General features: G+C 45.8%; 1 protein-coding gene across 1 annotated transcript in view; it reads right to left on the bottom strand.

Annotated features, from left to right (window-relative positions):
* Positions 1-3433: 3433 nt before the first annotated feature.
* Positions 3434-13342, bottom strand: part of ADAMTS8 (ADAM metallopeptidase with thrombospondin type 1 motif 8) — a 59165-nt gene continuing 49256 nt past the window's right edge. The window contains exons 6-9 of the mRNA XM_075603363.1: positions 13020-13203; positions 12041-12213; positions 10542-10717; positions 3434-8222 (exon numbers count right to left, since the gene is read on the bottom strand). Of these exons, the coding sequence (XP_075459478.1) occupies positions 7481-8222; positions 10542-10717; positions 12041-12213; positions 13020-13203 (1275 nt within the window). The 3' untranslated portion in view covers positions 3434-7480. The remainder of the gene's footprint in view (positions 8223-10541; positions 10718-12040; positions 12214-13019; positions 13204-13342) is intronic.

Consider the following 13342-nt stretch of genomic DNA (forward strand, 5'->3'; position numbering starts at 1 on the left):
TTTGTGAGTGTCTGCAACAGTGTGTGAGTGTCTGCAGCAGTGTGTGAGTGTGTCTGCAGCAATGTGAGTGTGTCTGCAGCAGAGTGAGAGTGTGAGTGTGTTTGCAGCAGTGTGAGTGTGTCTGTCTGCAGCAGTGTGAGTGTCTGCAGCAGTGTGAGAGTGTGTGCAGCAGTGTGAGAGTGTGTCTGCAGCAGTGTGAGAGTGTGTCTGTAGCAGTGTGAGGGTGTGAGAGTGTTTCTGCAGCGGTGTGAGAGTGTGTCTACAGCAGTGTGAGTGTGTCTGTAGCAGTGTGAGAGTGTGTCTGCAGCAGTGTGAGAGTGTTTCTGCAGGAGTGTGAGTGTGTCTGCAGCAGTGTGTGTGTGTCTGCAGCAGTGTGTGAGTGTGAGTGTCTGCAGCAGTGTGTGAGTGTCTGCAGCATTGTGTGAGTGTGAGAGTGTCTGCAGCAGTGTGTGAGTGTGAGAGTGTCTGCAGCATTGTGTGAGTGTGAGAGTGTCTGCAGCAGTGTGTGTGTGTCTGCAGCATTGTGTGAGTGTGAGAGTGTCTGCAGCAGTGTGTGAGTGTGAGAGTGTCTGCAGCAGTGTGTGTGTGTCTGCAGCAGTGTGTGAGTGTGAGAGTGTGTCTGCAGCAGTGTGTGAGTGTGAGAGTGTGTCTGCAGCAGTGTGTGTGTGTCTGCAGCAGTGTGTGAGTGTGAGAGTGTGTCTGCAGCAGTGTGTGAGTGTGAGTGTGTCTGCAGCAGTGTGTGTGTGTCTGCAGCAGTGTGTGAGTGTGAGAGTGTGTCTGCAGCAGTGTGTGAGTGTGAGAGTGTCTGCAGCATTGTGTGAGTGTGAGAGTGTCTGCAGCAGTGTGTGTGTGTCTGCAGCATTGTGTGAGTGTGAGAGTGTCTGCAGCAGTGTGTGAGTGTGAGAGTGTCTGCAGCAGCGTGTGTGTCTGCAGCAGTGTGTGAGTGTGAGAGTGTCTGCAGCAGTGTGTGAGTGTGAGAGTGTCTGCAGCATTGTGTGAGATTGATTGAAATGTAGGCTCGTGTTTTATGTTTTTACATACAGAGTTGGTACCTTAGGTCTGCGGGGACCTATGGAGACCATCTGAGGACCCCCGGACGCCCACGGGTACCACCTGCGGTCACACGGGGGACACCTGTAGGAAAGAACCGAGGGCCCCACAGCTGTGGGGGCCCCGCGGACCCCAGGGACTACCCGAGGGCCCTCAGACACCTGTGGGGCTGACCCGGGGACCCCCAGACACCAGCGGGCCCACCCTTGGACCCCATTTGGGGCCCACGGTGACCACCTGGAGACACCCAGACCCTGTGAGCACCCCCCTCTGGTGCACTGTGGGACCTGCGGACACCTGTCGGGCCCATCAGGAACAACCGTAGGTCTGGGGTATGAATCCTGTATGTTAAAAAATACATCATGGTTTTACATTATGGGGGGCACAGGGTGTATGGGTGTTTATTAAATATTGTAATGTTTATTGGGGCCTAGGAGGTGGGTATTGGGGCTGTAGTGTGTTTTTTTTGTATTGTGGGTAGCGGGGGGTGGATGAAGGTGGTATTAGCCCCAAGGATGGGTGTTTAGGCCTTGCGGGTGAGTAGGGGGAGGGTTAACCCCTTTATTACCGTAGCAGTATTAACCGCTAAGGTAATGAAGGGGTTAAGTCCACCTGCAACCCCCCCGCAAGGCCTAAACACCCACTAAGGGCAAAATACCCCCTTCACCAACCCGGCTACCCACAATAAGCCTGGCAGGGGTGGTTAACCCCTTCATTGCTTTAGCGGTTAGCCGATAAGGTAATGAGGTGGCTGTAAATGCATTTTTCCTGCCTCGGATGCATGCCGGGAGATTCCTGTATCAGCTCCGGAGACCCCGGCATCAATCTGAGCCAGGAAAAGGGCCTGATTTTTCCTGAGTCCCTTCTCTCGCCGCTCAGCCCCAGCTTCTTGGCAACTTTTTGTGGCGGGGCGATTTAGAGAAAAATTCTCCATTCTAGAGCGGCGATCAGCGCCGAGATGCTGATTGGCGCTACTAGAATACAGAGAGTTTGAAAAGCTAGCGATGAGCGGTGAGATAAGGCTTATCGCCAAGCGCGCGGCAGATTTTTTTTGCGCCAAAACCTACCCCCCCGATTTGCTTGTCTCGCCAGCTTAACAAGGTTTACTGAATCGCAGTAGGCATATTTGCCCAAAAACTGGCGAGATAGGGCCTCATGCAGTAAATGGTGATAAGGCCTATGTGTCAGTGTGAAATCCTCTCTACAAAATCATGTGTTTCGGAGAAAAAAAATTAGAGGGTTTGAGAGGTGAATAAACGTTTAGTATTTTCTCAGAACTGCCTCATAGGAGTTGGTGCGGTATCCTTTTCTTGTGTTGTACCCGAATCCCTGGTATAGATTTCAGTTCTTGGTATTTGCTTTCATGCTGTCTAAAGTATGACTTTGGGCGTAAATAAAAAAAAAAGAAGTGATTCAAACATTATTCGTGCCTCTGGCTCTAAAATTATAGATGGTATGATTCCTGGTATTTGACTTGTGATATCCAAAGTGTAACTTGCAGCTCTTCATTTTGAAAAACTTTTACAACAGGTGTGAGTTGGGAAAGTGCTTGTCTTCCAATTGTGCTTCAAGAAATCGACTGAATGAAAATGCTACAAATCAGAAAACAGACATGTTTTTCTACAAAATTAAAAAGTTTATTGATACATTTTACATTATTTTTCTGTCTTCGTTAAAAAGCTTGATTTAGGAAATCGCGTCATTTATCACAAACATAGACCTGCTGCTCCAGTGGCCATCCCAAGGGAGAGAGCAGGCTCAAACGTACAAGAGTTTTAGGCTTATACTTAAACCTGGGAAGTGTCTCTCTGGTACTGGAGGGTTAATCACTGAACATACTGTAATAAGGTCTATGAAAACAGAGCGAAGGCACTGTGCTAGTTTTACCATAAGGAAATATCATTCCTATTGGCAATTGTCTTTTCGGTTTGATATAACTTAACGGTATCACATTTGCATTGTTTGAAATATCAGGTGATTGCAAATAATATAGCAATAATCTTAGGTGCCCCAATAAATTCAAGATGTAGCGGTAAAGACAGTTGGTTGTCCCTTTGGTCTATCCAAAACAAACCTGCTCCCAAAAATGAAAGTCATCAATTGAAAAGAGGCTAAACAGTCAAGAGACAAAAGGTAAAGCATGTCTACAAATAATCACCACTATAGAAAACTAGCTGATATACCCGGGATCTAATTTCCCCACTCCGCCTCTATCTCGGCAACCCCCTCTCTCTCCCCCCCTCTCTCTTTGTCCCCTGCTTTCACAGCTCCGGTCCCCCTCCCTTCACAGCTCTGGTCCCCTCCCCCGGTCCCAACTCCGCCCCCCCCCATTCACAGCTCCACCCCCCCCTGTTCACAGCTGTGGCCCCCCCATTCACTGCTCTGTTTCCCTTCCCTTCACAGCTCCATTCCCCCACTCTCTCTCACACACTCTCTCTCTCACACACACTGTCACACACACACACACACACACTGTCACACACACACTGTCACACACACACACACACACACACACACTGTCACACACACACACTGTCACACACACAAACACACACACACTGTCACTCACACACACTGTCACTCACACTCATGCAAGCAGAAGCAGCCTCTCCTCCCCCCGTAGCTCACATGCAAAGTTCAGAAGCAGCAGCTCTCCTCCTCTCCGCCAATACCACGGATCACACTCTCTCCTCCCCTCATAGCTCACAGGCCATCTCCCTCTGCCATCCCATACCTCAGGCAGCAGGAGGCTTGAGTCAGTGAGGACTGCACGCGCGCTCCGAGGGGAGGGAGGATTAGAGCAGAAGGGGGAGAGCGGAGGGGGGAGAGCAGAGGGAGAAGGGAGGAGAGCAGAGGGGGGAGAGCCAGGGACAGCAGTGAGTGCGGGCGGCCAGGCAGAACCCCTTGGACTGCTCCACGGAGCCCTGGTGGAGAATGACTGTGTATATAATGACGTCACCCTGCCTTGCACTCAGAGACCGCGAGAGCCAATGAGAGCCAAGGCCCGCCCCGTAGTCAGGCAATGAGAGCCAATGACAGCCAAGGCCCGCCCCGCAATCAGCCAATGGGAGAGCTTGACAGCCAATGACAGCGAGCACAAGCCCACAGACAAACATCCTGACAGACAAACTATATATATATAGATGGTATCTTTTACATTTTTCATTGTCTTTCATTTGTAGGCCTCACTGGTGTGACCAACCAAAACCCTTAAAGCAAGCATCCTTCTACACTATAGCTTGACTGAAAGCTGCCAAAGCAGGGCTGCCAATGTCTTACCCCCAGGATCCATCTGGTTCAATAGATATTGTCCGCTGATTTGCCTCCAATCTTGTAAAATAAAAACATCCTCCAACAAGCCAATTAATGAAAGGAATGTCACTCTTTTATTGGCTGTAATTTTTTTGTCCCAGAATTTGACAGATTATCTCCTTAACCAGGACTATGAAAGAGGTTGGCGTACTAGGGTTTACGATTAAGGAAAGTATGTAAAAAATATACATTTTAAAGGCCTGCTTCATAAATGCCAGAGAGGCACTGCAAGAGCATGGATTTTTGCGGCAGTAAAAAGGTTAATAGATTAGGATGATCATCGGTTGTGACCTGGCCTCCTTTGTGAAATGAGGAATCTCAGAAAGGACCATGGTCTGTGCAAAACTATTCCCACGCTTAGGAGGGTATCTGGGAATTTACACAGAAAACCCAGATGTTTTCCAGCTGCTGTCCCCAACTGAGAAATGCAGCATAACCCGCCCAGTCTGCCCAGTGGAACACTTCTTTTTCATTAACTATTTAACCACTGGATACACCACCCAGAAACAGTTTAGGCCTTGATGCCTGTAACCTGAAGGTTTGTTCTCACATGCTGTAACTCTGGACATTTCCTTTAACAATGATTTGTTCTGATATATGGCCTGTGAATGATTTGTATATGAAATAATGACATATCTGGGAACTGAGAGTAGCTTACCAAGACTCACGTACAACAAAATTCATCGCATTTATATCCCCAGTCTAACATGGGGGTTTCCACACAACTGGGAGATGAAGATCAAACTCAGTAAAGGCCGAACTACAGCCTTAGAAAGTGATATTTTTCCAACTCTGATCTGACGAGTTTTACACCACACGCAAAGAAAATTGTAGGTAAACTGGCAAATATAGTACAGTTACAACTATCATGCTTTAATAAATGACCCATGGAGTCAAAATTGACTGTCAGATTTTCTACTCTCTGTGGCTGTAACAGCTTCTGATCCAGCTGGGTGAAAAGGAATTTGGGATGCTGCTTTGCACATCTTCTCCAATGACAGCAATCAGAATCAACTTAACAGAATGTAGCCATGTCGTTTTTTAGTTCCTTGAGGTCAGCAGGGTGCCATCTTGCTTCAATATGACGTTTGGTAATATTTGAAGTATTTCTAAGGATGCATCACATATTGCATTGCTGAGATTCCTCACTGGGTCCCCCAAGCTGTGCTTTTTCTGTAATGGCACAAATCATCCTTGGTGTAGTAGTAGAAACCAACAAGTGAAATAGGAGGAACAGGACGTATTCAAACCATTTGGTCTATTCACGACAGTGCAACAGCTATAAACAATTGCTGGTCAGTGATAATGGTTATCCCGTTTTAGTGAATAGACCCCAATTTCACTGAAAGAAGAATATTTATGGGTTTGTGAAAAATATTAACTGATCTTTCATTGTCAAGAATGATATCATTAAAGCAAGATGACATTCTGAACACCGGGATAAAGGATAGTCACTTAATTTTCTAGATTATTTTCATCCCATGAGTTATGATATAAAAGGGTTTAACATTGTGAGGTTAAATATTGGTGCACACATGTTTATGAGGATGATCTAATAGTAACCCTTTAGTTGCAGTACTGTGTTTACGGACAAGCTTATGTTTAACTTAGTATCAGTAGCAAATGTGCCAGGCCGACTATTTAAAACGAGAATGGGTTAGAGAAGAACCTGAAAACATAATGAACATGTACAATTTTAAGGATCGACACTCCCTGTTTAAAAAGTAAACAAGAAGGACGTTTTTTCTTCCTTACACTCTTCCCTCTGGCAAAAGAACAACATAGAAACCTTGCCTGCTGGAGGGCATTTCAGGCCAGTGTAGAGACAACAACTTAATGCTTAGGGGGATATGTATCAAGCTGATTGTCTTGAAAACTGCAGTAACACCATGTAGAAAACAGTGCTTCTTTTCAGCTTGCTTTCAGGGCTGACCAGAACGTTCCTAAAACATTCAACACCACAAGACATTATAACAAAGTCCCAATACTGTAACAATGTAGGGATGCCCACATGATATTACATGAACACCCCCTTGATGACACTGATGACCATTTCCATATTAGCTTCCTCCCTGCTGCTCAATGCTCAGTGATGATATGGAACAATGTTTCCTTGCTTAGCATCAGTTTCACCCATTGGCATTAGTTTGTTAGGCGGCACAACATGATGCTAACTAAGGTTCTTCCAATGATGCTAATACAGGGGACTAAACTGACACAGGAGGTTTGAAATGATTACATAATATTTTCATGTGTGTAAAGAAACGGTGTGCACACAAAAACACCCCGCTTACTATGTGGATGTACATGTTGTCAAAACGGATGCAAAGTGATTTATACAGTACATAACACATGCTTGTTTTACAGCAAACCACCTGCTTGTGGAGCTTGTTACATAGTGCCGCATGATTCTTCCGCAAAGAGGTGGAAAAAGACATTTAACATTGCAGTCATTGAAAGGGTTAGGTTTTGTTTTTCTTAGTGAGGTAGATTTCTAGTCTGTATTTGAAACAAAAATGTGTTTCTGTTCTGTTGTTAGTCCTTAAAGCAGGGGTACGTTCTGCTCTGGTCGCTTAGTGCACAGTCGCTGCTTAATCCAATTGCTGCTGATGTGGCCTGTAAACCGTAGCAGACGATCCACTGGTGGTGTGAAAGTTTACATACTCTTGCTGTATGCCTACACATCTTTCCTGATTAGCTCATTGCAGTGCAATGCACATTTCTTCAGTTGTATTGCCTCTTGGCACAGTGTGGTGCTGTGAGTCCCTTGATAGAAGTTCACTTGCAGCCACAGCTTTATGGATCTGACCAAAGAGTAAGTATGAAACCATATTCACTATTCAGAAGAGGTCAATGAAGTATGTTGCTATGATGTACACACAATTAATGAAACATTTTACTCATGTTTTTTTTTTTTTTTACTAAACATTGGTCTTGCAACTTTTCAGTTGGGTGCTCTGTGGCCCCAACAGAAAAGGAGTTAACATCCATCTCCTCTTTCTTCTGAGTGCATATTAACGCTTTTGTGGCTCAAACTTCAATCCCCATCAGCAGCAATAGTGTTAAGGTTAGTAGCTGCCTTACTGGTATGCACACTTTTTCACACCTTGGCCTCGCCTTAGCACTCCTCCTGCATACAGAGAGCCACTGCATCTACAGGACGTTTTCCTGGATCGCACTTGGTCTCCTCTGTCTCTCTACCTGTGTAGTCCACACAAAAGACCCTCTGTGTCCGCAACCCTTCCCCACAGCTTTGAGAGCAATGTGACCAACTCCCTACCCTCCAGATGGGGCAGGGTAGGTCCCCGCAGGGCCGAACATCCTCAGGCCTCAGCTCCTGAGAGCAATGACCCGAGGCTCCCCCCTCCACATCTCTGCATTCTACTGTTCGCCTCTGCCAACCTGAACCACAACTCTTGGAGCAGCGAGACCAGTCTCCCAGAATCCATTGGGAAGTTAGCAGTGGTCTTAGTGAGTGAGGGGATACCTTCTCCTTCTCTTTGGCCTTTGGCCTTTCAAATGGCAGATTCTTGGGGACAAAGAATATATATTTCACTTTAGGTGGGACAGTCTCTCCAACTACACGGAGGAGTTGTATGGTCAATGGCTCAGGAAGGGGGTGGAAGCTCTGGATTCTCTCCAGAGTGGTCAGGGATCCACTGTATTTCAGGATTGTGCCTTTTAGATGCAAGTCCTGCTCCATGGAGGAGACGGCAAAGTCTCCATTTAGCAGGTAGCTGTCATCCGCTCTCTTGATTGCCAGGTAGTTGCAATCATATTTGACGCCAGGATGACTGCGTTGTTTGATGTCGATGTTAGTGGCACCCGCCGGTATGATGACAATGTCAGTATATCCATACCTATTCATGGACAGAAAGGGAAGTGCTGTCACTATAGGATTCTGCTGTTCCAGGCAAGGTATATTACCACAGCAGCAACACTGCAAGTTTCTATGCATACAGTAAATACTTACTGTCCTGCCATTTACATAAAGATAGAGACAGCAAAGGAATTAACAATGCAGGCCTTCCACAAACACACTGCCATGCCAGATCAGAAGGTTAGGTGAACGGGGTCAATAGGCCATCAGAGAAAGTGAGATGCCAAGCAACAAATATAGGTACAATATAATTCTCTCACTGTCTAATCTCTCCTACTGCTGCATTAGGCTGCGTCCCCGCTAGCGCTGAGTGGGCGGCGCTTGCGGCGGTTACTTACATATATAGATATATGTAAGTCCCCACTCACGCTGTGCGCGCGCGCTCGCGCTCACCCGCGCTTGGAGCTTAGATAAACAAAAAAATTATACTTTCCTGTGCGCTCAACTACCTGCAGTGCTCCTTCCCCCTCCCCCCTGCGCGTAAATGCAGGACACCTGCTTGGAGCGCTCTCCAAGCATGAGCGCGCTCAGCACCAGCGGGGACTCAGCCTTAAATACAACATTAACATATACATAGGGGGAGTAGCAGCAGAACAAGATAACTAAGTGACTACTGACTTATTACACATCAATTTTTTAGACAGGCATAGGAAAATACGTTGTATCTCCAAGCACAACGTTGACACACAGACAATCAAAGCACTAACAACACAAGTCTAACACAAATAATTATTTACCAAACACCCGGTTAATACAGGGAATAAGTACAGCACAGGCGAGAGTAGAGTCTTTCTATCTTACCCACCGCTTCTCCACCACACACGGCTATATCAGGCCTTATATTACAGTCAGGGCATAGATAATGGCAGCAGACACCTCCTTTTCACAGATATTGCTTATTAAAGCTTTACATATTTAAACTAGGAAACCCCTATTCAGAGGCATTGCAAACTTTCCATTCTCTCATGTCATGGGGTTATTCAGTAATCAGGATCAACTTTTAACAACTGGTAACAATCGTTTGCTTTTATCTGCCTTTAGAGAATAACTCCCATATTACTCTGACCACTGTATGCCTTTATTGCTTGAAAATCTTTCAAAAATATTGGCTACGTTCTTCTTTGACAGAAATAAAGAGAGACTACAGTCCCAAACTTTGCCAAAATTGGCAGTAGATAAAGGACTATGTGACTTTGCACATTGAGTCACTCACCTCAGCACTATCACCTGCTGCTGCTTCCCCCCCCCTCAGCACTATCACCTGCTGCTGCTTCCCCCCCCTCAGCACTATCACCTGCTGCTGTTCCCCCCCCTCAGCACTATCACCTGCTGCTGCTTCCCCCCCCTCAGCACTATCACCTGCTGCTGCTTCCCCCCTCAGCACTATCACCTGCTGCTGCTTCCCCCCCCTCAGCACTATCACCTGCTGCTGCTTCCCCCCCCCTCAGCACTATCACCTGCTGCTGCTTCCCCCCCTCAGCACTATCACCTGCTGCTGCTTCCCCCCCCCTCAGCACTATCACCTGCTGCTGCTTCCCCCCCCCCTCAGCACTATCACCTGCTGTTGCTTCCCCCCCCTCAGCACTATCACCTGCTGCTGCTCCCCCCCCCCTCAGCACTATCACCTGCTGCTGCTTCCCCCCCCCCCTCAGCACTATCACCTGCTGCTGCTTCCCCCCCCTCAGCACTATCACCTGCTGCTGCTTCCCTCCCCCCTCAGCACTATCACCTGCTGCTGCTTCCCCCCTCAGCACTATCACCTGCTGCTGCTTCCCCCCCTCAGCACTATCACCTGCTGCTGCTTCCCCCCCCTCAGCACTATCACCTGCTGCTGCTTCTCCCCCCCCCTCAGCACTATCACCTGCTGCTGCTTCTCCCCCCCCCCCTCAGCACTATCACCTGCCCCTGCTTCCCTCACCTCAGCACTATCATCTGCTGCTGGTTCACTTCGTTGACTCATTCAGAAAGCGGAAACCAGCACACGCCATCAGGAAAAGTTTATTTTACTGTGAGAGCTGGCAAACTCAAATTCGCCACACTTTTATGGCCAATTCGCCACTTGTGGCGATTGGCGACAGTGTTGCCCACCTCGGCTCTAGATTACATGGAAAGACAATACCCAATCCCGATGGTTCAATCACCAAGTGGCCCTGGGGCATTCTTGAAACTATACTTAAATTCTAAATGCAGTTATGTCTTAGTTTGAATGCCAACAAATCTAAGAAGATTAAAGACGATAACATCACCACTGAAGTGCCTGGTCATCATGCAGAAAGAGACATCACAGACAACTCCTTACTTGAACTTGTTGAGGGAGCCAGAGATTTTCCTGCAGCTCGATCCATCCCCTCCACACAGTGCACACTTGTCCAGTTTCTTGGAAGAACCCAAGATGTGGTCACACCCGGCCTTGATGCATTGACCCTGCACACACACAGATAGGCTCTCTGGCCCACAGAGAGTACCATCCACCACCTGCAGTGCCAGACAGAAACAGCGAGGATCAGAAGGATGGAAGGAAAGATGCACAGGAAAAAGTAGAGGAAAATAATAATAAGTGTTCAGCAAGTACGTATGATGCAATGAATTTAAACAGTGCTTTCTCTGTAACAGTCATTGAGACAATAATAACTTCTAATAACAAGTGTGGTGAGGAAGGTTGTATTTTTTCTTTCTTCTGGATGTCACACCGATGCCTTTTCACCCTGTATTTTTTCTTTGCTCTGTACGCATAAATGAAAGTATTGACGTCATTTCTATGCTGATGCAACATATACAGACAGGTGTGCAAGCACTTTGCTGTAATTGAACGATACATTCTGATACTGACATACAGTACAAGGCTTTACAGGGAGTGGTATAAACCCTCGAAAATGTTTCACATCATTTGAAGGCCTTTTTTCTATGCTAATTTTTTCCAGATGTTCTTGGCATGAACCACACGACATTTCACATTACTGTGCACCCATCACTGTATTTTGTTGTTGTATCTGTCTCTCACCTATACCACAACTGATCTTATTGACACAGCTATATCATGTTGATGGTAGGAGAATGTTACTGAATGCCTTTATGTTCGTATGGAAGTGGGCACACCTCCTGTTAGATGGTTCTAAAATACATTTCAGAACTCAAGTTTATTATTGATTAAAGTAATAGGGCATGTAAAATCTGCGGAGGCATGTTTATGCATGATCTCTCCACAGAAATGTGTTAATGGGTGCAGGACCTTTTGTTAACAAATCAATCATACACTTGTGACATTTAAGATCTTGCAAAACAAATTCAGTTATTTCAAAAACATATAGCACCATTTAACATGAGACGTGTCTGCTCGCCTATGTGTGATTACTATAGCAAGTTTACCATGCACCATTATTTTCAAGATCACTCCACAATCGCCGTGCTTAAGTGCTGGGGATCAAGATTCGTTGTGGGTGTTGAGCTTAATTGTGTGAGTGAATGATGCTTTTGAAATATTTTGCCTTATTCATTCCTCAAAAATGGTAACCTACAGTATAAAGTATTCTTGATGTGCTTTCATAAAGGGAGGAGGAACCCGGTTTTTGACTAACTTGTTTCAAAACTGGGAGATCCTAATTCCGGACTCTCTCCAGCTGTGTATTATCCTGGGCAATGTGCCTGTCACCAACATTTGTTTGTAAACTCTGATAATAATTGATTTTTTGTTCCTATACTACAATGCAGAGCACAGTTTGCAGGGGTACTATTTTATATAAAAATACAGAATTTCTCTTATTACTCCTTAGCCACAGAATAGCAAGCTACTGGCTTTACCTTAGACTGGAAGACTTTGAATTCACTCCTGGCCCGTGCACGGCACACTAGTTTGCAGCGGTCCCGCGGGGACACACCAGAGTACTTGGGAATCCACTCAAGAAGGTTCCCTTCCCTGTCAGTGTAGTTGTAACTATTGTATTCTGCGCACTGCTGCTCTCGGAAACTCTGCTCTAGATAAAGGAAAATATAACAATTTGTAAATCAAGCAATGATATATGTTAGCATTATTTCAAGTAAAGGGTGCCAATTTTACCTAGTTTGAGTTTCAGCTTTAAATGTTTTTTTCCCTCTGTCTTTCCATCATATTACACTTAACCTGAACCTAGCTTCTTTGGAAAACACTTCCTTGCATGTATTATTACCCTCAAGGTGAAGCATTACCTTCTTACAGATTGCTCTCTTTCAACTTCATAGCATGACCCTTGATATCACCTTTCTCTGTAAAGTGCTTCCTTGCAATACCCTAGACACATTTACTTCATCCTCCTTTGATTTGATTCTTTACATATTCAACGGCTTAAACCTTTCATTTTACATTTCTACGTTATTATCAATCGCTTCCACCCACCTATATTTTTTCCAGAGTGATGGCCCCCATCCCTCTTGAGGAGACCTTCTTTCTGTGGTTGATAATCAAACCCAAATCTCTGCAGGCTCCTCCAATGTCTCTCTACATTGAGCGTTCGTACTAAAAGGGGCCGCAATACATTGATCTGCATACATTAATATTGCATTACAAATAAATCCTACTATACATTCCCTTTTCCTATTATGGTGTAACCAACACAATTTTCTACCCTGCTCTACACTGTCCTGCTCTACACCTTACTGTTGCCAGTTTTGGTCAATAATCATGGCAAATAATGTTCTGTAAGTAATCAATTTTAGAGGCAAGGTTATTTCTACATTTTGCAGATACAGGGTCATGTTTTATGTTACCCTTATCAAGAAAGATGATTTCTGGTGGTACACTCACCCTGGACAGAGCACTCCTGCGTGTTACATGAATTATACATCGCCCTCTGGCCTTTGCAGTACTTCCCTCCATTCTGAGGCTCGGGGTCATTGCAATCCCGAAAGGAGAAGCGCACACCACCTCCACAGCTCCGTGAGCACTCCCCCCAGGAACACCAACTTCCCCAGTTCCCATCCACCGGCATCTGAAAGTCGAGCCAATAAGCAACAACCATATCAAAAAAAATTAAGTGAAAAACAGAAGTAAATGTGGCCCTTCCAAGGTTGCCACCTTCTACTAAAGGCCAACACAGAGAATTGTATTTTTAAATGTAGCGCTTACCT

The sequence above is a fragment of the Ascaphus truei genome, chromosome 6, assembly GCF_040206685.1.
Source record: "Ascaphus truei isolate aAscTru1 chromosome 6, aAscTru1.hap1, whole genome shotgun sequence".
NCBI classification, from domain to species: Eukaryota; Metazoa; Chordata; class Amphibia; order Anura; family Ascaphidae; genus Ascaphus; species Ascaphus truei.